We start from the raw sequence: 24,159 nt of genomic DNA on the forward strand, positions 1-24,159 counted from the left end.
TGGTGCAATGGAAGATCTGTTTGGTAAGCACTTTTCTCCATCCTCACATGCCAGTCCATGTGCACACCTCCCTGCACCCAGGGCAGCAGCTCCAGGCTGGCCATCCCCACTTCCTCCCTCCATGCCACTGATAATGACAAATGGCAAGAAACAGGTTTCCAGGTGTAGAGTATTCCTTTGGAGAACTTTCCCTGATCTAATACAGGTCCTGCCTTGAAATCCATTAAGCAGCTGGCCTCTTTTCTATGTTTACAGTGCTTTTAAAATATGTTTTTAATGTAAAAGTATTTCTCCAAACACTTCAATGAAACACAAGAAAAAACTTTCAAGAGAAACCACAGTTCATCATCTCCAATGTGGCTGCTCCCTCAAAATTTAAACTAGCTTAGAAACTTAGGCACACTTAACTGCTTGACCTCGTCACTCCAAAACAACACTGGAGAATGAGCTTTTGTACCTGTGCTTCCAATACTAAATCATTCTTTAACTACCTTGTTTTGTCCTACCCTGTTAGGGTTTCAAAATATCATAGCCTGCTCTGCATAAAGTATAAGCTAATAATTCAACTGGCAACAATGACGATAATTTTTCTTCTATCGCTACTAAAAGCAGCTTTTATGACATGAAGCATGGCACAGGTAGTTTCACAAAAAAGGTATTTATTATTCTTAGCAATATTCACCTGGAAGGAATATGAGGAAAGCATACACTTTTTACAGACAATATATAAACATGTTGTACATAATTAACAATAATTTAGTTCACTAATCCAAAAATAAGCAAAATAAAAATTAAAATAAAAACAGAAAATACTGAAGAATTTTTATGCTGATACAAGTACAAAATAATTTAAATCTCAACTGCTGTTGTCTATGCTGCAGTGACTGACAATATATTGCACTTTGTCAACTGTATCAGTAATCCCTGTCTTTCATCCACACCCCTTCCCCTCTGCCCAAATCCTACAGAAATTTGAGTTGGGTACAAATAATGTACAACTGTACCATTGTAAAAGGTAAAAAGCAAAAAGGACCTAATTTTTTACCTCAGTAGATTAAAAATTCTTATGATTTCTCCCAACCAATTTAGTTTCCCATTTATTTCCACTTCTTTACAAAGTGCACCTATATGCCTACACAGACCAAAAAAAAAGAGGAAAGCAGGATTTTCATGGCTGCTTGGTTCTTAATTATAAAATACTACATTTTAGTAGGCTTAAAAATTACAGGCTTAAAAAAATTTACATACATCCTTTTTTTGTTTCATTCTGTTTTTTTCTTTAAAGCAGGACTTTTGCAGTAAAGATACAATTTGGCTTGATCCAAAAAAAAAAAAAAAAAAAAGAAAAAGAAAAACCCAACAACAAAATAGTTAAAATTTAAAAAAATAAAATAAAAAGCTTTTCACAGAGTTAAGCTTACGTGGTTTACATTATCAAACCCCTCTGTTCATTGGGGCATTTTCATCAGAAGTATACCTAAATATGTACACCGTATGTTATACTGGAGCTTGTGATCACAAGAGGCATCAGATCATAACAATCAATAGAATACACTTCACATTGGCAATAGCTTTGTTTTCGGTCATTTACGTACAATATGGTTTCATAATGGGAGATTTAAATTTTTTTTTGTTTTGTTTTGTTTTTTTCTTGTTTTCATATAAAATCCGCTACGGAAAACAGACGTTCCCCTTAGAACGATGATGCTTTCCCTCAGCTGTCTCTGCGTCTGGGATTTGATGGATGTGTGAAGCTCAAACTGATTGTCTTTCTTTTTCCCCTCTCCAGTGATCTCAGCCTCCTTTCTGCCCTTGCTCCCGGTGGACTCCACCGGGGTGGGTGCCTGAGACAGCAGGCGCTGGCTGCATGTGGATGTGGTGGCCACACTGCCCAAAGTTTACCCAAGCAGCTAATCTGCATTTTTAAGCGACAGCTGCCAACACAACAGAACAAAATGCTTCAACCTCCAGAGTCTGCAAGCAGGATGGTTTTTGTGCCCCATTACTGTTTTGGCTGTGCTAGAACTTCTACAGGCATTTACCAAAATTGTGTTGCAGCTCTCACCCCTTGCTAGTGCAGGATTGCCTTCCCCGGAGTTTTTTCCCAACAGTTTGTCTGACCTAGGTTGTCTGGTTTGAGGAACAATAGGGTAGTTGGGAGAGGGGCTCTTTTTTAAAATAAATATTTCATGTTAGAGAGAAGAATGAAGGAATTGTGTCAAAATAATCACCATCTTGGGTATATTAAAATCCCGTATTACGGCTACATTTTTGCTTTGTTCCTGGCCCTCGCAATCTTTTCCCCCTTCCTGGTAACTTTGGTATGGAAGATAGATGGAGCTAATCCAAGAGGGCTGTTAAGTAAATTTCCCCTCTCCTTGTTTTGAAGGCAGCTTTTCTTACAGGGTAGCCATTGCAAATGACAGCACAAAAACATGCAATCAGAGGGGTTGAGGCTTTTTGTGGAAAATAAAATAAATATGACTTTGTGTCTGATTTTAAAACTTATGGTTTAATAAAGATGCCCTTTTCTTTCTCTTGTTTGTTTTTTTTTTTTTACTTTTCTTTTTTTGGCTTTTTTTTCTTCTTTTTTTCCCTATCCCAAAGTCCGCAATAGAAATCCAGCATGTCTGGCTTCCAGTGAGCCAGTTCCATCCTGGGAGGCTGCTTATATCTCTTTACAATATTCACAGTAATAACAAAGAGAGAAAGGAAAACCAGTTCCAAGCCTTCTCTTTCAGCTTCTGCCATCTTTTGCTTCCTGCTGGACCATTAAGTATCGAACAGGTGAGTTCTTTTTTCTTATACCTGAGGGGGCAAAGTGCATTACAGGCACCACTACACATTTCTGCAGAAGACCCATCATTTGCAAGGTTTTAGTCCAGCATTAAAAGTTAACCACATGGGAGCAAAGGTTTCCTTTTGCCATCCCTACATTCTCCTCTTGGCAGAACATTGTCTTACTTGCTGTCATCCTAGGCAAAGTCCCATGTTCCTAATATCTGGATGGGTCTCTTGGTCATCAGGTTTTATCCCATGGCTGTAACCATGCTGGACGGGTGTGGGTGTCCAAATGAGATGCTGGAAGATGGGTGGATGGGGGTAGGTGTTGGTAGGATGTGTCCAGAGTGGCTGAAAGGGGGCAAATGCCCCATGGGCGCCATGTGACTGGCAAGGGCAGCAGCGCTGAAGGGAGACGACTTCTCCTGCATGCACTTGGACAGTTCCTCAAAACACTCAGAGCCTTTCTTGCTTTTCTTTGATTTGTTGGACATTTTCCTATTCCTGGTCTGAATTCCTTCCTTTTTCATGGTCAGGGGCCTGTTCACCTGCAAGAAATGAGAAAATCAGGCTCATGCAGACAAAATGACTTTATTGTGCAAAAATGAAAATATTTGGACAGCCCCCATGTGTTTTTCCTGGATGGAGACCTTTTACTGGCCAAAAAAAATGGTGTTTCTCTCTGCAGAATTTGTTTATATTGATTTGTTTAATAAAACCACACACACAAAAAACCCCTAGACATGAAAAACAAATTGAACTGAATTTGGCAGCTGATGAGTCTCTTTCCTGTAGGCCTACCCTCAGTCCTCATTAATTTCCTAATAGAAGATCAAACTAGGAGGCACACACTGACCCAAACTCAGTCCTGAGACATGAGGAATCTTGTACCAGTAACCTCTGTTACCTACAGTGTAAATAATTCCAACGTATCAAATGTTCCTGCTCAGGATTAATTTATTTTAAAAAAATTAAATAATACAACAAAGCCTTAGATACAATTATTTTTTTACAAGTCAAAATGAAGATGGCCCATCAGGATTAATTGTTGCACAGAGCCCCTTCCAAATGGCCTCTGTTTCTGGAGGGAAACTGCACACAAAACCCACTTAGTTAAAACCAAGTGTGGCAGCTCTGTTTAGCCTGGTTTGCCCAAGCCAGAAGCCAAGCGAATACATTGTAATGTCACTGAACTTAGCATCACTATGCTGACAAAGAACGGCTGTCACTTCCCAGGGGAACCTTAGAGACGGGCAAGGAATAAAACAACAACCAAACCCCTGAAACCAATAAAAGCCCAGCGAACACCATGCAGTTAAGACATCAATCCACACTAGGCAAGCAGCGACACATGAGATGAGTAAATACTCACATTGTGCAATTTATAGTAGAGTCCACAGGCATTACAAACTGGGTCCCCGTTTGCATTACGTCGCCATAAGGTCGTGGTGGTTGTCTGACAGTTGGCACAACAAGTCCCTGCTCTCCTGGCCGCTGACTAACCAAAAGAAAAAGAAAATTAAAATGTATCGCCAGGTGGAGGGAGATCATGAGAAAGGTCAAATTGGACTCAATATTAAGTTTGGGGAGAACTTGTTACTAAGATTTTACAGAGTATCAGGGCTGGAGGAAAGATGCTGTCGGTTTTAAGTTTTATGGATGTTATGTTTTTGTTTAAATTTAAATATTATCCTATGCAAACTTTAAAGCCCCATGGCACTCTGTGTGCAACAGAAGTAAGGAGAGAAACAATGAATCTCTGATTCCACAAACAAAAATTTTAGAGGGGTGAAAAAATAATCTTGACTTTTTCAAATTTTCTCTTTTCAGGATTCTAGAATGCCTCCGTCATGAAAATGCATTTGCCTTTTTCTTTTTCTTCAATTTTAGTCTTTGCCAATGTTGGGACTGCGTTTGAAACTAGGGAATCTTTAAGAATGTGATTTTTTACCCTTACTCTGGCCCTTGAAAGATGGACACAAAAGAAAATGAACCACATTACTTAGCTGGGTGCAGTATTTATCAGAGCCATCACTGACAATTCAGTTTGCATTTACAAGTGAAAGGGCGAAAACAAAACCGGCTCCAACTTTCTTTAAATATTTAGCAAACCAAATTTCATGCCTTGCAGCAATGATTCCGCTGACCCCCGTCTGCCGCCTCTGTCCCTACTTAGTTCCTTGGCTGACAAGCCCTCAAACAACTGTCTTAAAATTAAACAAAACCGCCAAAAAATCCACCACCCTGTCATAAAACTATTGTTCTGCTGAAACCAAGGTGAGGGGAAAGAGAAAAGCCCAAACATTCACCCACCTCCCAGAACAAGAACAGGAAAAGTAGAAGTGCAGGCGCCCGTGATTCCTGGACTGGCCCTTGTCTAGCAGACCCCACGATAAAGCGTCCTTTGTGCATGGACACTGATGTAGAAAGTGTTATGGACAGACTAACAGCACCCCGTATTTTGGGAAACTATTTTGTATTAGAAACCCTCTAGAAGTGGTCAAAACACCAAGTCCATTTTGTGCTGCTGAATTAATGCTGAGGACTCGGTATTTTCTTAAATTGGAGTTTACTTCCTAAAGCGTATCAATCGCTGTCGTTCCCCGGGGCCTTGCTCCCTGGATATTTCTGCAGTTAGCCATGGAGAGCCATGGGCTGAAGCCCAGCAAAGCTCACAGGAATGCACTGGGCATCTCCGTGAGCAGAGGCGCTCCCAGGGCAGTGAGATTTCCAGGGAACTCAGTGGGGGCACCGCTGGAAGCACAGCTCAGCCCGCTCACCCAAGAGGAGCACAGGGTTCTGCTCTCACTTGCTTCCTGATTTATGCCATGGCCCCCTGTAACTTTCCCAAAGCTGATGGACGGTTCAGCAGCTTTAGGCAAGAATCAGGCCCTCGGAGACTCATATATTTCGGTGCCTTACTCGCCTGTGAGAACAGGCCAAAGGCAGAAAGAGGGGGTACCCCCTACTGCAAATGCACTCATGCAACCCAAACACAATTAATGCCAGACGTCCAAATGCTGACATTATTAATACGATCACTTTGTTATTGCAGGGCAGATGAACAAATTCCCAAAGATGGCCACCTCCTCTCCCCCGCAAACAAGCGAACTACAGTGGAAAAAGGGGCAATAAACAAAGCTGTAAATCAATTAAAACTAAACAGTTAAACAGCTAAACACTAAAAGAAAACCTCTCTAGTGCCCCCCAAACCCTGCACAGTGAGCTAAGTATAACAGTCTCCCAAGACACTGGAAGGTGGAGACCTATGTTTGCATATTTGAGATGGCTTACTGATACTCAACTATGCTGCTTAACTCTATGGCCTGTCCCATTCAGTCTGGAAAGCACTTGAGCTTGAGAGACGATAATGTTACACTGTTGTCTTAACATTTTTCTATATGTCAGTCACTTTAGAAGGCAAGTCATTAAGAAGCTTACATAGCTGAAATTCTGACTCAGGACAGAAATCTTCTATATCCCATCCCAGTGTTAGAACAGTAATGCCAATTTTCTGCTCTCTAAACCTCGTTGATATTTGCCCACGAATAGCTAGGAGACTTAGGCACCATAAATCACAAAGCTCCAAAAAATATATTTATTATTCTTAGCATTTTACGCATTATTTGCGGAGTAGAGTGTATTAGAAATTTCAAAACAGCAAGCATGACTGGCAAGGCTTGCCTATAGAAACTCTCTAAAGCTTTTAGAGTCAGGAAACAGATACACAAAGTTTCATTATCTTTAACGTACAGATATCCGGATAGGAAACTACTACCAGGAGCTTAGAAAGGACTTTTTTTTTTTTTTAATCAGTCAAATGAAAATACAAAGTATAGGTGACTCCATGGAAAAATAATAGGATTTTTTTTAACAGTAGGGGATTGTCTGGGGAGGGAACCAATATTAATATTGCCAGAGACTATAAGAGTGAAAATTACTTCATGGCTTTTATACAAATAATTTTTGAGTGGAGAGCAGTAGCTTTGACTCATCTGATTTGTTTTGCTTTTCTGAAGCTGGAACTTTTTTTTAGTCCATGGTGGAGGACATTCATGCTCATAACCCTTTCGCTCCCAGTGCGCGCCCAAACCGTCCCAAGAGGCCAAGTAAATGAGCAATTAAATTAAAAGCTGTCATCTGAGGACAAACGGGGCGCAGGACACACGATCCCGCGTGCATTGTGAGCGGCAGGGAGGCTGGGACAGCGGCTCGGGGCTCCTGCCCGGACGGGACGGGATGGGATGGGGGCGGAGGGGGAGATGTGCCCCGAGGCACGGCAGTGACCCCGCCGTGACTGCCCCGGCGCAGGGTACAGTACAGCTCGGCTCCACGCAGGGGCTCAGCACAGACGAGGCACGACCGGCTCGTGCCTGTGGGTGGTCCCGCTGCCTTATTTATCCCCTAACCCAGGAGAAATAAAGACACCTACCAGCCTTCGCTTGGGTTTAATGAGAGGTCGGTTTTGCCCGTTCATTTTGTGGTAGAGCCCGCAGGCGTTACACAGGTAATGCCCGGTGCCGTCTCTTCTCCAGAGAGGGGTAGCAGTGGCTCCACAGTTCACACACTCTCTGCCTTCTAAAAGGAAACATGAAGAAAACAGATTTCTTTCTTTAAAAACAAATTCACAAAATCTTTCTGCATTGTCCTTTAGGTATTTTTCAGAAGTCAAAACAGTGTGTTAATTCTGTTAATTAAGCACAACCAGGCAGCAGTGACATCTACAGTACAGGCAGCAAGGAGCTCAGTGTTTCAAGAACCCCCAGGCTCCAGTGAGTATTTTATGTCATGATCTCTGCAAAGTGAGAAAGAGTGACACTTGTATTGTGTCAGATGGAAGTTATCATTTCAGCAAGAACTCCCTGAGTCCTCACTGGGCACCGCTCCCCTCCCGGATCTATTGCACTGCGGTGGTGAAATCCCGGGTTCCCCTGCCACAGAAACACGCGTACACATGCAAACACACACACCTGCAAACACACAGCACCTTAGAGACAGAGTCAGAGGAAGAGGTTTTCTAGAAATAAATCTAAGCAAAAATACCTCCAATTCTGCTCTTTCTTTTCTGTTGCAAATGCTACGGGATGAGAAAGTAGAGCAGAGCAGACTGGGAAAGGACACAAAATACTAGACTCTCAATTATGATTTTTGTTCTAAAGGCATAAAAATGCTGTTAATGCTGTTCTTTGAGAAAGTTCAGTTTCACTGGACATTACTGTAAAAACAGGCTTGAGTGCTTTTCTGTTTCTGTGATTTTTCAACAATCCAGCCTGGATTTGGTAGGGAGCAGTTTACCTTCATTATTAGTTTTAGTACTATGTGGTAAACATAGCATTGTAGAATGGCTGCATTAAATAAAACACAACATGTAACTCCAAGATATCTGTTCCTGCATCAGAGAGCTTCTTGCTAAAAGTTCATTTGCCTTGGATGGTTTGAGGGCAGGTCTGCTTAATATAGAAATCTCTCTTAATACCGTTTATGCAAATCCTACAGTATTTAACTGGAAAGGAAATTCTTTTTGCTAATAACTGAAGCAGGCCATGTTGAGTTCAGCGGGGCTCGTGTCTGCCTTAATCTAGGGAGTGGGTAGCTTTTAAACAACACAGTCTGGAGTGAGAAATGAGGGGAGCTCTGCGGCACTGCATTTGCAGCTCTTGTCCCTCCTAGGGCAGGAAGCTGCAGGAGTCGTCCTGTCGTGAGTCTTAGTTTTCCTACAAAAACACTGAGTGGTCACGAACTTTCCCCAGTTCCTTACACTGGGAGCTCCCTCACAGAGGGAAAAAAAAAAAAAAAGAAGAAACTCTAAAACAAAAGAAAAAAAGTCCTTGTTTCCCCCATGTAAAAATCAGCAGCAGCTATGGGACAAAATTTTTAAAAAAGCTACTCAGGATCCTTCTTGTCTTTAGAGACCTGGATCTTGAGTCAGATTCCAGACTCAGGAGATTTGGACTACCCATTGCCTGTAGCTTCTCTTCTAGGCACTAAAAATGCATACATATAGCAGCAACTGCCTGGAAATAACAGCAGAAAAAGAATGTATTTTTCCCTTCCCAGGAATCATTTGAAACAGTACTGATGAGCTTGTAAAATAGCTGGTATTTTTGTTGCAAAACTCATAAGAGATCACATTTCTAAATTATTGTCTACTTAAATAAAAACATGTAGTGTATTCATAAGCAAATATGTTCAATGGAATACATATGCAAATGCCTATAGGGCCATTTATTTTTAAAGGACTGTCTAAATTCAGCCCCAATATATTGCAGTTAATTTCCTTCCATTGGTGAGAATACTAAACCAAGAAGGTCAGTAGAATCACATAAATTGTCATAATTTGTGTCTAGCTGTATAACTACTGTGATTTCAAAGTGGGGTCAAAACTTTGTTCATCGCCTTATTTACAGATTTAGGACCGCACTTTTAGAAGAAATGCAAGGAAGAGTGAGCATGGGAAAGGTCTGCAGGCAGTTGTTTGGAAGCAGAGATATGTCTGATTCAGGGTAAAAAAAAAACGGGGGGGGACGTATTTTCTAGTTAAAGTTAGGCTGGAGTAACTTAGCAGTGACTGGACACCTTAGTCTTTTGCACTGGTATGTAAACTATATTTGAACTTTTGCTCTTGTAAAACGCGAAGGGAAAAAGGCCCTTTGCGATCTGAAGGGGACAGGCCAGGGAAGTTTCGCTTTCATCTTGCGCTGGAGCTTTGGGTGGTGTTAATGGAGAGACGTGGAAATTACGGAGGGAGAAATACCTATGGCTGGAAAGTCCCCATGTGTCATCCATGGGGGCTTGCCTGACTTGAGGGAGCAGGGTCGAGCCGGAGCCCCTCGGGAGCCTGAGGCCTGCTTTTCTCCGATGAAAAGGGTTCGGGTTTCTTTCTCCATATAAATCCCTCTTTGTACAGCGCGGGCTGCTGGCTCAGCCTGCCCCGGTCCCGCGCCCCGCGGCCCGTTCGAGCGCCCTGTGTGCATCGGCGCCCGCAGGAGCCCAGCCCAGGCTCCATCTCCCACTTCTAAAAACCCAGAAAAGCAGAACCGAGCAGTCACCTGTCCCCCTGCCCCGAAACGGGCCAGCACAAGCTCACAGCCTCGCAGCAGCCCACATGCTCGCCCCGAGAGCCCGCACGAAGCCCGGGAGCGCGGCCCTTCCAGGCGGGACACGGCTGCGACACTCACCCGAGCAGGACCGAGCCTTGCTCCGCGGCTTGGGGGTGAAGCTGGACGCGGGGCCCCCCAGAAAGCTGCCCGGGTGGAAAAGGCTGCTGCTGTAGTCGTGGGCTGCCGGCACGTAGGAGGGGTAGGTGGGGATGGGGTGGTGGGTGGAGGGCTGGGCCCCCATGCTGGTGAGGCTGCTTCTGAGCGGGCTGGCGCTCTCCATCTTCATCCCCTCCGACAGCGACACTTGGTACTTGATGCTGTCTTTGTCCTCCTGCCGAGCCCCAGCGGAGGAAGAAGGGGAGGCGGCGCTGGTGGAGTTGGGGTCTGGGGACACTTCCTTGGGAGGGGTCGGAGGGAAGCCGAAGAGGTGGGAGCCGGAGTGCGAGGCCGGGGTGAGCGAAGACACGGAGGCGGTGCTGGAGGTGCTGCTGCCCGGGTACACCGAGATGGCCCCAGGCGCTCCGGCCGCCGAGGGGTGAAGGGGTGTCTTGGTGAAGGGGCTGACGGTCCAGGGGTTGTGGTGATGGGCAGACAGTGCCGCCTTGCTGCTGTCCAGCCAAGGGATCCCGGGGCTGTGGATAAGGTGAGGCCGGCACATTTGACTCCCGGTCAGGCGGGCTGTAGGAACACAAGAGCGATTGGGGTCAGCGTGGGGCGGCTCAGCCCGGAGCGGCCGGGGAAGAACCCAGCTCCCCGTGGCTGGGCAGCCGGAGGAAAGGCGGCCACGGGAGACACTCCACAACCCAGGGAAGAGCACCCAGGCTGGTGCAGCAGCCCCTTCCCCCTGTCCCATCTGAGGGAGATACCAGCCAGCCCGGCCAGAAGGAGTAAGGGGAGCAGGAGGGGCACTCAGGCAATCCCTTTCCTCCCACCCCATTCCTAGGAAAATGCAGCAAACCCCTTTTTACTCTGTCTTTCTGAGCTGCCGTAATGCTCTCTCTTCGGCTCCTAAGAACACCCCCAAATAAAATCCATCGCCGGTTTGAATCGGTTTGTATTTTGCATCCGGGAAGTAGCCGTGTCTGAGAAGTTTTAGCCCGTGCGCACAGTTTCCCCTTCCTCTCTCACCTCCCCCCTTTCTTTCCCTCCCCTCCGCTAGCCCTTGGTTATCCCTAGGGTTAAAACCCACCCGTGCCTGCCTGTCTATCCTGTTTTCGATCTCCTTTTCCCCGGCTCCGACACACCGAGGCGGCCCCGAGAGAAACTCCTCACCCCGCGCAGGACACCCGCGGCTCGCACGGCGGGGAAGGGGCCGCGGTGCTCATTTACCGTGTGCCTGGCTGTACGAGACCCTGGCCCGGGCATGGGCGGAATTGGCGTAGTAAGGGTTGCCCTGTGAGTCCAGGTGGTTGAAGAAGACGTCGACTTCATCCGGAGGTAGGAGCTGCGCCGGTTCCATGTAGTTGTGAGGCAGCCCGGGGTGGTGGCTGTCGGGGTGCTGCCCGTTGAGCACGGCGTGGTGGGCCATCCAGCGAGGCTGATCCGTGGCCACCTCCATGGCCTTGGGCCTCCCCTCTCAGCCACCCCCAGGCCAGGAGCGAGCGGCGCTCGGTGGGGGCGGGGAGTGCTGCTCGGGGGGTCGCTTTGGACGCTGCCCGCTGGGTTTTAGGAGATTGGGGTGGCTTTTCTTCGAAAGAAAACTGCCGGGTGACTGGAGCGCGCCCTCTGAGGAGTGGGAGAGGACCCCTGAAGTCAGCGTGTCCCTCCGTCAACAGGCGGGCAGTGGAGGCAGGTCCGGGGAAGCGCCAGGGCAGCACCTGTAGGGAGAGACAGGAGGGTTTAGGAGCTCGGCAGCCGTGGGTGCGCTGCTCGCCGGGCCGGCTCCCGGCCGGCTTCTTTTCCCAGAGGTACATGGAAGGGGAGGGGGAAGCAGAGCCCCTCCTCCCTGCCAAAAATATCCTGTCCCCAAAACTCCTTGCCTTGCTCTCTCCCTGCTCATTGCCCCGCAAAATAAACAGAGATCCATTTCAAACTCTTAACTAAAAACAAAAAGGAAAAAAGAAGGGAAAGGAAGGGAAAAAAAAAAAAAGGAAAAAAGGGAAAAAAGGAAATAGTTTCGTTATCCCCCCCCCCTCCTCGCTAGAAACGTCAATAGGAGTTTTTCCAGCTGGCTTCAAAAGCGGGGTAAAAAAGGAAGAACGGCAGAACTAATACAGCGTAGTTCTAGCAAGAACTCCGACTGACACAAAAGGAAAAGGAGGGGGAGAAATAGGGAGGGGGTAGAGAAGAAGAGTGGAGAGAAGGGTGTTTAGAGAAAGCAGCGAGTGCGCCCTGGCAGTGGCGCGGCGACCCCCCCGCGCCCCACACTTACCCGGCGCGGGAGGCTGGGAGGCGATGAATGCCGGCGTGGAGGATGCGAGTGCGGCAAGGAGGGGGAGAACGGAGGGGGAATTAAAAAAGCGAAGAGGGAGAGGAGGGGGCAAAGGCAGAGCGAGCGCGGGAAGAGCCGAGGAGGCTGGATGGAGAGTGTTACTCAGATGGCAAAGCCGCTGCTCTGGCCGACTCGGTCCCATCCCCGCGCATCCTATATGAGCGCTGGCGCCAGCTGGCCGCGGCGCCGCAGACGGGCCGGGGTGCGCAGGGCCGGCGGCCGGGCCAGCCAATCCCGCCGCCCCACACCGCCCCCAACCGCACCCCCGGCCCCAAACGGAGCCGGCCCGGGGGGGGAGCGCGGCAGACCCCCCTCCTCCGCCCCTCTGCCCCCGCTCGCAGCATCTCGCCCGGCAGCGCCGTGGGGGCTTTCCCCGCCCGGGCGCTGCACGCCCCTGCGGGGCGGGGACGGCCGAACGGAGGGGGTCCCGCCGGGGAGCGCGGGATGCGGAGCGGGGAGGGGGGGACCGAGCGGAGATGGAGTGCGGGAAGGGCTCGGCCATGGGGCTGACTCCGCCGGGTGCTGCCCCGCCGCTGAGCCGCGACTTTCAGCGCCGCCGCCGGGATGCCCGCGGCTGGAAATCGGCACCGGGGAGATAAATATGCTAAAATCCCTTAAATCAGGCACAGCGGCGCGCAGCCGGGAGCGGGACAAACCTCAGCCCGGTCACATTAGTTTGAAATAACTGTCTGGATCGGGAAAAAATAATTAAAAACAAATAATTGCAAGGCTCCGCGCTGACCCCGGAGACCGACGGGACGAGCAGGGCCCGGGCAGCGGGGCCGCTCCGAGACGGCTGCAGGGCAGGGACGGACCCGGCCCGTAGTGCTCGGTCCGGACCCGGACTGGGGCTGGCTGGCAACCCTGGGCCCGGGGAGCCGAGCCGGGCCGGGCACAAGGACGCTGGGACGGAGTGCAGCCTTCCCAGCGAGGCTGCGACATCGCTAATGCTTTTTTTTATTTCCCCAACCTCACAATTTTTTCCTAAAATAATTAATAACAAAAACCAAACATTAGTTTTACTATTTGCAATTATTCGTGTGCTTTGGGGCGGCGAGTGGAGGTGCATCCCGAATCAACAGGCGTTTTCTGCGGAGTTTGTGGTGCAGCTCAGCGGCAGCAGCCGGGGCGCCGGTCTGCCTTCGCCACCCGCGAAGGTGCGGATAAACCGGTCCGCCTTTGGGGCGGAAAATAATAATAATGGGAAAGGCACAAACAACTCCCCGGAGCGAGGCCGGGCGCTGCTGCATGTCCCGTTTCCCAGGCGCTCCTGTCCCGTTCCTCAGCCGCTGCTTTCGGGGAAAAAGGGAAACGCTCGATCGCAATCCTCCGGCCCTCCTGGCTGGGCGCGGGCGAGGACACCGTCCCTGCCCGGGGCTCTGGGCTCGCGGCTCCAGCCCGACGGCGCGGCCGGGGCAGGGGGCGCGGGGCATCGGGGCCGTGCGGGTTCGCCCCGGGGGCTGCGGGCGGGGGCAGCCCCGAGGATGCTGCTCCTGCTGCCGCTGCTGCCGCTGCCCCCGGGCCGCCCCCGCGGCGGGCAGCGCTGGGGGCTGGGAGCTGGAGCCGGCCTCCCCCGGCCCGACCGCCCCAGTCACTACGACGCCGGGGCTCTGACGTCACCCGTCACTGCCAAATTCGCCAGGAAATGAACTTTTTAAAAAATAATAACAATAATAATAATAATAATAATGGCAATAATAATAATAATAAAGCTCCTTTTCCTCGCTGCGGAGCACGTCTGGTCGGAGCGACATGGGGCTCCCTCTCTTGTTATTCCCCCCGCCACTACTCGTTGTCCCCCTGTAACCTTCCCCCAAGGGACCCTCAAGGCAGCCCCCCGGGGGGAACGCACAGCGCAGCCCGCGGGAGCGGGGGCCATACTGGGGGACCTGAAGGTTGGGACAGGGGGAGGCGATTACGCTTCCCCCCCTCCCCCTTCTCATGCTCTCCTGTGTCGCCTCCTCCGCCCCAAGCCCGGGTGTCCCGCTCCTCCCGGCCCCCTGACCTCGGGGCTGTGCGGTGGCGCCGGGACCGCGGCGCCCCTCGCCCCCTCCTGCCGCTGCGGGGGGGTCGCAAGCGGCGGGGCCGGGCAGCTCCTCCGGCGGCTGCCGGGCGCGGAAGGGGCGGTGGATGGAGCCGGGCTGCTCCCGGGACCGGCTGGTTGGCCCGGGCAGGCCGGGGACAGGCGCTGGGCCGGGCTTGGTGGGAGAGGGGCCGGGGTGCGGGAGGGCAAATGCGGAGAGTGCCCGGGAGCCTCAGTCCCGTGGTGACCGGGAGGAAAGGGAAACAAAGCAAAAATTAAAAAATAAAAAAATCAAAAAGGGAAAGTTAAAAGGCAGTGAGAAAACCAAGCGGGCTTTCCAAGAATCCAGCTTCTCCCCCCGAAGCATTCTCTTTCTAAATGCACCAAAATCACCCAAGGGTGAATCCATCATCCGAAAATGGATTGTATCACCCGAAAAAGGATTTTTAAATGTTTTGAAATATTTATAACTATAAAGCAAACGCTGCCCTTTGCAGGTAGATCCCCTCGGCGCCTCGTTGTACCCAGCCGGAGGCGGCGGGGCCGGGGTGCGCCGTGCCCGTGAGCCCCGGCCGGCGGAGCAGGGCTGTGGTCAGCCGGGATCACCCGGGCCTCGCCGGCTCCCGCCGCCAGCCAAATCCAGCTCCTCGCTACATGCTTATTAATTAATTTGGATGTTTTAATTACTGTTCTCCCGCCGTCAGCACGGGGACGCGATTTTGGGGTTTTTTTTTGGGGGGGGGGGAATGGGGTGGGCTGTTTGTTTTAGGCAGGTGATAAAATCGCAGTTAACGAGCTGATAATTCGTTCGTGTTTGTTTTAAAAGACAAATTGTAAAGATTAATCAGGCGGCTTGATTTATGGCGAGGCAGACCCCGGCGCTGCCCGGCCAGGGCTCCCTGAAGCCCCCGTCTCGGGTTACCCGAGGCCCGGCAGGCGAAGGAAAACAAAAGGGGAGAGCGGGCGGCGGCGGCGGCTCCGGACCGGCTTCCCCGGCGCCCGCCCCACCTCCGGCCCGGGGGTCCGGCTACCAGCTCCTGCCGCCCGGTGCTCTCCTCCGGCGGCCGGCGCCTCTCCTCGCACCCATCTCTCGCCTTCTGCAACCCCTCCCATTCAAGCCCTTTGTAAAATAAATGACCCCTCCGGCAGGGATGAAAGATTTCTGCTGAGAGCCCGCCTGAGCTGGGAGACTTCCTAAGCTGGCGGCTCGCAGTATGTTGGTTTATTTTGTTCTATTTTATAATTTTATCCAATTTTGTTATTTTTTAAATTCCTGACGCGCCCCGTCCCCGCTGCCTGGTTCTGGCGAACCGGGTGCCGGCTCTGGGCTCGGCCGCTCACCGCCCCGGCGGCACGGCTGAGGGTTTTAATTGAATTAATGCACCCGCCGGGAGCAGCAGCGAACTGCGCTGGCTGCTGGAGGCGGGCGGCTTAGCTCCGCTCCGCAGCCCGCCGCTCACACGGCTGGTTAAGCAGCTCTTCCCTCAATTTTCTGCCAAAGCTTCCCCGGAGAGGGTCCGGCCGGGCCCCCTCCTTCACCCCGCGCCTGCCAACCCGCTTTTACGTTCTTTCCCCCCTTCTTCCCCCGGGCACTACGGGCTCCGTTTTATTACCTTTATTTTTATTATTATTATTGCTGTTGCAATTTATTTTTCTCTTTTAATAAGGGAGCTTTCCCAGATCTAGAAGCACAACTGGTTATTTTGATTTGATTGACAAGTGATGTCACATCATTAAGGGAGGGGGGAGACGACAACATGTTTTAGCAACAGTTAGCGGTGCCATGTGATAGAGTTGACACCTATTCTTGGGCAGAGGAGAAGGCAGAAAACAAATAAGCCGGCGCCGCACACGGACCATTTATTTACATGTCCGGAGAGGGGATTCTTCCTCTTTTTTTTCCCCCCTTCATTCTGGGTATTTGGATCTGGGGAAAATTGTAACTGAGGAGACCCCGCAGACCCCAGGGGAGACCCCTCGTTCCTGGGGTGCCCCCAGGGCCACCCTGTCCCGGTGAGCGGAGACCGGGGCCGAGACCTCCTGTGCAGCATCGCCCGCTGCCTCCCCGGGGTGCAGCCCGCAGACTCCAGCAGGGAGGGCAGGAAAACTCCGTGAAAAGAAAGGAGAAGAGGGCGAGAGGGAAGCGCTCGGTGCTCAGCAGCGCACGGGGCCGCGGCGCTGCCGGTGCCGGCGGGCGGTGTGCGAGCCCCGGGCTGGGGAAGGGGCTGGGAGGGTTTGCCGTGGGTGTCCCGCCCCTGCTCCCCTCCTGCAGGATGGGGAGAGCCGGCTCTGCCCCCGCCCGCAGGTAGGAGCCCCGGGCAGCGATCCCTGCGAGCAGCCCCCACACCCGCACAGGTATCTCCTTGGATTTTGGGGGGAGAGAAAGTTCTTGCTTTCTGCCTTAAAAAAAAAAAAAATTCTCGGTGTTTTCGGCCCTCTGGTCTTGTCTCCGCTTTGCTTTCCGTGTCCCCCGGCTCCCCCGTCCTGCGTTACTAAATCGTATTAATGGCTCCTGATAGGGTTATAAAGTGACACAGTTACGTCGTAACCACAAGACCCTGACTTAAACTGCATTAAGGAAAAACAAAAAGAAAAACAAAAAGAGGGGGGGAAAGCGCTAGAGATACGTCTAGGGGAATAAATCACGGAAAATTTAATTTTTTGCTTGTTTTGGTAAATAAGCTATCCCCATCCCGCAGGGGATTTCTGCGGAGTTTGTAGCCCACCGTGGGAGCCCTCGGTCCCACTCTCGCTCCCGACACGCTCCCGCACACGCCTTCACCTGCGCTTTGTCCGCAATTTGCCTGGTGCCCGCAGCCCCCCGGCTGGCCAGGCTGAAAAATAAAGGGGAGGAAAAGCCTCAAGCAGACCCCAGTCTGCCCACAAAACCGCCTTTTGTGTAAGTTCCCGAAGAGAAATGCGTGCGTGGGGAAGGGGGAGGTTGGACACGCGCAGCTTTGTCCAGAAAAAGGTATAATTTTCCTTTTCAGGAGCTGCCAGGAAAGATTTCGTTTGCAGGATCTCGTTAATTTTATGTATATGTATATATTTTTGGGGGTTTTTTCTTTCAAGGTTATTTCGGAAGAAGCTGTTGTAGGAGGGAGGAAGGAGGCCGACCCCGCAGGTTTGATTTGTTTCTCCTCAGGCAAAACTTTGGTGGGGAGAGACGGACCCGGCACGGTGAACGGGACTCGACTCACGCCTGCCCCGAGTCGCGGGGCTAAGCCAGGCCGGAGCTTAGACTTCCGAGGAAAAAATATTTGCGTTTAATAAAGATGCTCCGTGCGCCGGGGAAGAACAATCCCCGCCACCGAAACTCGCACTCCCTCAGTGAAATCGCTTTTCTTATTGAAATCGCATCAAAACCAGGCAGGCTTCGCTCCTGGACGCTTCTCTTTTTTTATTTTTTTTTCCTTGCCTTCCAGCCTGAGCACCTCAAAGCAAAAGGAGGATAAAGAGGGGAACTTTCCACATACAAAAACAGAAGAAAAAAAAAAAGGCGAAGGGGTGAAAGCGTCGGCGGAGAGGAGCGGCCGTGCCCCGATGTGCCTGGGTAATTTTAAATCATGCAAAGCCCCGTAAAGCTGCCGCACGGGACTGGGACGGGAGGACTCCCCGGCAGGCAGGTGCAGAGAGAGCGGGGCCGGGCCCTGCCGCCTTTCGGGGCAGAACAAACCCTCACATCTCTTTTTTTTTTTTTTTTAATGCCCAAATCTGCCAACAAAGGGAGAGAGGAGATAGGATGTAGCTGCGGGGAGGGGACGCAGGGCTCTCTGCACACCCTGTCTCCGGGAAATCTCTGCCTGGCCGCCCTGGGTGAAATGCAACTTTCCAAGATGGAGATTTAAATAATCACCCCAGTGACAATGGGAAAGAAAAAAAAAAATCAAAACAGCCAACCAGGGCCCGGCGGCCGCGCTGCCGCGGGCGCGGTGCGGGGAGAGCCCCGCCGCGGGCAGAGCCGGCGAGCCCCCGGTGCCCCCGGGCAGGCGGCGCTGCACCGGCTCCGCCCGGCCGGCTGCGAGGCGGCAGCCCGGGAGCTCCGGTCGCTCCGGGGACGTTTTTTCGTTCTTTACAAACCCTGCCAGATCTGTCCCGGGGGAAAACTGCCCCGAGAGAAACGCTCCCGCATCGGGACCCGCGCCTCGGCGCCGGCAGGGCCGCGCAAAGCCGCGCTGCACGGCCCCTTACCTTGCCTCTCGCCGCTCCTCGTTTTTCTTTCAGTTCTCCGCACGGTGCACGGGAAGCGCCAGTTGTGCTCCTGGCGGGGCCGCTCGGCGGGCTGGGGAGGGGTTCGGCCGCCGGAGCCTCCCCGGTGCCCGCGGCCGGAGCGCGGCTGTGCGGAGGGGCTGCGGCCGAGCGCGCCGCTGCAAACTGGCAGCAGCTCCGAGCTGAGCCCTTTTTTTTTTCCTCCGTTCCCTCCTTCCCCCCTTCCCTTCCTCCCTCCTCCCTCCCTCTCCTTTCCTCTCTCCCTTCTTTCCCTCCCCTTCTCTCTCTCACTCTCCTGCATTCACGGATGGCACGGCGAGCCACTGTGTATTTATGTACATAATACGGCAGCTCGTCCCCTCCACTTCATTTGCATCATTACAATATCTGTACAAGCACATCACATTGTCTGTTGCTTGCACCTTTTGTTACGGTTGCTGTCACAGTCTACGCGACTTGACTTTCATATTTTAAATGAATTGATATTATACCAACAACACGCACTCACATCCCCGGCGCGGGGAAAGCGGGCTCCGGCACGCCGGGCGCCGCAGCCCCAGCCTCTCCCGAGCCTCTCGTTTCTTCCTCTGGTCCCAGGGAAGGTGGGCTGGGGAGGAGACCCTTCGTAGGATCAATTATTCCTATAAATTACTCCTAGTCGTATTAATTTTCTTTCCCTCTCTAGTGAAGGAAATGCTTTGGGAGTCTTGGATTTTTTTTCCCATTGACAGCCTGGTTTTTGCATAACCTCATGTTTCTTCTCACACCTTTCCCTTCCAAATTCAGCCTTTCAGGCTGTGCACCTGCACGTAAGTGAGGCAGCAGAGAAGCTGCAAGAGGCACAAGCAGATATTACGCGACGAGTCGTTGTTATATCTAGGAAAGAGACGGTAAAATACACATTTCGTAGAGCGCTAAGAAATACAGAACGAATGTTTTGGGAAATGTTTGCTCGCCCCAGCCCTGGCTTGGCAGCCCTCACCTGCCGGGTGTTTCCCTGCCCGGTGCGAGTGTGTGCGGGGCTGGGGGCTTCCCTCGGGCTGCCGGGGGCGCGATTCTCCAGAGGGGGGGACAGGCGGGACCCCCGCCCGAGGCTGCGGGAAAACCACATTAATGCAGAAACAAAGGCCGGACCGTCCGGCGGGGGCCCTGCGGGTGGTGGGGTAACGAAATATGGTTCGGGAAAGGATGGAGAAAAGTTTCGCGGGAGAGGAATTATCATCATAATGGAGGTAAAAATGTGAGCAGGGAAAAGAGGGGGGGGATCCTATTCTGCTGGCATTTTCTGTCTGTCTTTGTGATATGGTTCGGGGGAAAAAGGGTCCTTGATATGCTGCAGATAATTCTTATCAGCCCCACGCAGCCCATTTCCAAAGTAAGTGTTTTAATTACTCCTCCTGTATTACCCTTCATCCTCTGAGAGAAGATACATCGCCAGATTTATGCAGGAGAAAAATACAAAAGAATGTGGTATTAAAGCACATCCATACATCTATCCCCTCTTTTTTCCCTTGTGCCCAGGCAGAGGGAGACGCCGTCGGCAGCCGCGTCCTGGGATCGCCCGGCACCGAACGACTCCCAAACGAGGAACTGTCTCTCAGGCGGAAAAACTACGGGAAAAGTGGGGTTTGACGGCTGCGGATTTTCCCCCAAGCGGGGTCAGACGGGGCTGTGCGAGCCGGGGGCTCAGGGGGCTGAGACCGGAGCGGTGCCCAGCCGAGCTCCCCGCGCTGTCCCGGGACAGCCCGGGTTACCCCTCCACGTGCCACCAGGGACATCGGGGGTCGCACGGGCAGCGAGTCAGGATTTTCCCCTCATGCCCGCTGGAAAAGAAGGATGTTTTTCTTTCCTGTTAAGCTTTCGTACTAAAGATGTCATCTGAAAGTCTGGGAGGAAGGGGGACCGTGCTCTGCTCTCTTTCACGGTAACAACCATATCATATTGAAAAATATGATAGACAGTGGGGGAAGATTTCCTCCCCCATTAAAAAAATAAAAAAAGAAAAGAAAGAAAAAAAGAAAATAAAAAACCCCAACCTTTTCAATATTGATTCAAAAAAAAGAGAGAGAATTTTAAAAGAGAAGAAGCAGCACCAGCAGCAAGGAGAATATAGGCTCAGCAGCTCTCCAGGTTAGCTTCCTTATTATTACTATCCAGGGGTAATTTTTCATCTCTGCTAGCTAATCTTTGTTCCTTGTGAAGATAATGAATAGCCCAATCCTTATCTCCTGGGCTCCTGGAGGCTGCTGGAGAATGGGGTTGAACAGGGTTGAAAATTGGTTCCAAAGTGCTGCTGAATAAATGGTGTTCCTTATCTCTCGCTTCCAGATTATCGGAACCCTTTCAAAACTCACACAACAAATACAGCCACCGCATCTAATGCATCATTTACCAGAGCAGATCTCCGCGTTTGATCGGCAGATAGGCAAAATCTATGTATTCCTTGCTTTACTTAGTATGCATGGATGCGGGGCTGCTGAGCACGGGGGCTGCCCCCGGCCGGGCCCGGGACACCCCCGAGGCTCTTGGCACACGCCAAGGGTTTCGCTGTGGATTCTGTGGATGACAGGAGTGTCCCCTGCCCGTCCCCGACCCGGGGCAGCCGGGTGGGACAGCAGCTCAACGTGCAGGGTGCTGCCACACAGCACGCTTGGAAATTTGGGCTTGCTCTGCTGAGGCACTGGTGGATTTGCAGGGAAGGGAGAAGAGTTGAGAACATCATCCTGGGCACCTGCTGGCACTCACTCCTGCACCCACAGCCTCCTTCACCTGCATCCCTGGGCAGCCAGTGCTTCGGGAGGGATGAAGTTGTGGCAGCACCTCTGTCCCCACGCAGAGAGCCACGGCCGGGCTCAGCTGTGCCCCAGTCCTGCCCTGCCTCGGCAGCCTCAGGGTCCAGCTGGGTCAATCTAGGGAAAACTCCCAGGGCTCCCCCAGCTTGTTACCCCCAAACCCTGGCCGGTCCTCCACAGGCTGAGCTGGGCGATCCCTTCCAGCCACAGGCACAACAGGGCACCTGAGACAGCCCAAATTCGGGAAGAAATTGGTGATTCTGTGGGATAAAAATAAACCTTACAGAAAGGGAGTTATTTTCTCCTAGAGTTAGTATGGAGTCTGTCCCTTCCTGCTTTGGACAGTATCAGATTTTTCTTCCTTTCTTTCTCTTTTCCTCTTTTTCTTTTCTTTTCTTTTCTTTTCTTTTCTTTTCTTTTCTTTTCTTTTCTTTTCTTTTCTTTTCTTTTCTTTTCTTTTCTTTTCTTTTCTTTTCTTTTCTTTTCTTTTCTTTTCTTTTCTTTTCTTTTCTTTTCTTTTTTCCCTCCCAAAACCCATCTATATAACAGTAAACACCTCCCAGTCTGGGTGTGCATTCCCCAGCTCCAGAACAGGAGATCCCCCAACCCAGAGCCAGGGACAGAAGTCCCTTTGGCTCACCCGATCTTCTTTCCTCTGGCACTACCTGAGCTTGTGCCAGCAACCAGACAAGGAAACATTTTATTCTGCAGCACATGACACATTGCCAGCACTGCCCTGGACCCCCAGGCCAAGGGGACAGCAAGATTCTGGCTTGGGGACAGGACACCCACAATCTCCTCTGCCTGTCCAGCAAAGCTCATCTCATCCCTGCCTGGAAAGAGAGAGAAACTTTGATGGGATGTTGCAGGCAAGCAGCAGCCCCTACCCGTGCTTGAAAGTTTTGCAAATGTTCAACTTGTACTAATTTTGTATGGCTGTATTCACAGTTGTTCTCTGTAAAAAATGGACCTGTGTTAGTTTATTAATAACCTAAACATTACGCATTAAAGACCTATGAGTGACACAAGATGACAAAAAGCTGTATTTTTCCAATATACACAAGCACACATTTAATAACCTTCTATTGCATCTCAGCTAGGCCTTCTCTCTGATGGTTCCCATGGCAACTGAGATAAAAAAGCAGCCATTTTCCATATCTCTATGAAAGTCTATTATATTGCAGGATTAGTTCATCTTCTGCTAAGGTCAAACACAAAGTCATACAACCTGAAATATTTAGAATCCATGTACATTCATTTTTTTATATGCCCTTTCATTTTCCACAAAAGACTGGGCTCCTCTGAGGTTTTATTCCCCAGAAAATGCTAAGCAAAGCAATAAAAAAATCATGATTAGCAGCTGATGAAAAGTTCAATTGTTTTTTTCTTTTTTTTTCCCTCTCTCTCTCTCTCTTTTTTTTTTTTCTCTTAAAAAAAAAAAAACCACTATTGTTGGGCAGATAGTGCCTTCGCCATTATCTCATCAGCAGGGCCGTAGATGCAGCATACCGTGCCTTCTGCGCTGTTGATCGCGGGGCGGCACCTCTGGCAGCGGCAGGACAGCGGCCGGAGACTGGACACCGGGACCGGGACAGAGACAGCGGGACACGCGGGACGCGGCACCGGCTACGCGGGTGACACAGGGCGGGGCCGGGACAGACACGGGAACCTGGGCAGGACACGGGACACAGCGGGACACAGGGACAGCGGGACACGTACGGGCCGGCCGAGGCACGACCGGCTCTCCCGGGGTCCGGGGGCTCCTCACGGGTACCCCGGGACGGCACCGCCCGAATTTGCCCTGGACCGTAACAATTCAAAAACCCCGCTGTGGCTGCAACATTCTGAGTCTGCATCTGCTGCTTTCCCCCATGATTAAACATCTTTATTTACATAGGTTCCCAAAGCCTTTCACTCACAAGCTTTAGCTATTGCAGGCTTACAGGAAAAAAAAGGAAAAAAAAAAATATTTTTTTTACACACATCTGAGTGGCTCCTGTGAGTCCTGAAGTCACTTTTCTTTTTTTATGAAGGAGTTGGCAACGTAATTCAACCAGGTCTCGGTGACACCTGGAAATGCAATAAAGTAAAACCTGGGCAGCCTTCAGACAGTTTGAATGGTGGCAAACACGTTATCACCCGTGCCGTGAAGAACTACGGCTCACTCTTTTCCCAAGGTCACTCCTGAAAACCTGGGAAATCGGGGGAGAGAATTTGTGCATGTGGCCACTCACACTTGTGGCTTTGTTCACAGATACGTGCTGCAATGTGACACTTATTCCAGTCCCTTTTAATGTGGAAAAATAGACACTCTGGGAATATGTGGAAATGGGGAGAACCCCAAGGGTGGCAAAAGGATGGAAGGATTTTTTTTTTTCCTACTTTTTGCCATCCCTCCATCGCCAGAAGGCCCCACAGGGGTGTCCCAGTGGCCCCAGCCATGCTGTTGGAGGGGCCAGCTGGGGGTTTTGCAGGGATGGTGTATCCCAGGCTACCCCTGGAGATGATCCACACCTGCAATGGGACTGGGAGACAGGAGCTGGTGTGGGCAAAGCCAAATCCCCCCTGACCCTGCATTCCCCCACTGCCTCAGCTTCCCCCAACCTGGGTGAGGGCACAGAGGAGTTGCCAGAGGTGAGCACAGGCCCAGGGCTGCTCTCAATGAGCTGTTTGCAGGGAGGGGTTGCACAGCAGCTGCCAGAGCCATGCCCACCCTCTGAAGGCAAGGAGCAGCCCCTGCTCTCAGCAGCACACCTGGGAGGGGATGCCAAGGTGCCTTCCCCACCTGTGCACCCATAAAAACCCACACCTGCACCTTCCCCT

At 51.2% G+C, this 24,159-nt stretch overlaps 1 protein-coding gene across 3 annotated transcripts; it reads right to left on the reverse strand.

Moving 5' to 3' along the window:
- Nucleotides 1–764: 764 nt before the first annotated feature.
- On the reverse strand, nucleotides 765–18,794 carry GATA2 (GATA binding protein 2). 3 transcript variants are annotated; one of them, XM_064724320.1, is made up of 6 exons: nucleotides 18,527–18,794; nucleotides 11,211–11,698; nucleotides 9,960–10,559; nucleotides 7,214–7,359; nucleotides 4,154–4,279; nucleotides 765–3,329 (listed from the first exon to the last, which is right to left on the reverse strand). In XM_064724320.1, exons 2-6 carry the CDS (start codon nucleotides 11,437–11,439, stop codon nucleotides 3,030–3,032), a joined length of 1,401 nt encoding a protein of 466 aa, XP_064580390.1. In that variant the 5' UTR covers nucleotides 11,440–11,698; nucleotides 18,527–18,794; the 3' UTR covers nucleotides 765–3,029. The 3 variants fall into 3 exon arrangements, with proteins under 3 accessions (XP_064580390.1, XP_064580389.1, XP_064580392.1); XM_064724319.1 differs by lacking the exon at nucleotides 18,527–18,794 and adding an exon at nucleotides 12,253–12,617; XM_064724322.1 differs by lacking the exon at nucleotides 18,527–18,794 and adding an exon at nucleotides 12,253–12,625 and having other exon boundaries at nucleotides 3,194–3,329; nucleotides 4,154–4,275.
- Between the last annotated feature and the right edge of the window lie 5,365 nt (nucleotides 18,795–24,159).

Source organism: Zonotrichia leucophrys, chromosome 12, assembly GCF_028769735.1.
Source record: "Zonotrichia leucophrys gambelii isolate GWCS_2022_RI chromosome 12, RI_Zleu_2.0, whole genome shotgun sequence".
Taxonomy (NCBI): Eukaryota; Metazoa; Chordata; class Aves; order Passeriformes; family Passerellidae; genus Zonotrichia; species Zonotrichia leucophrys.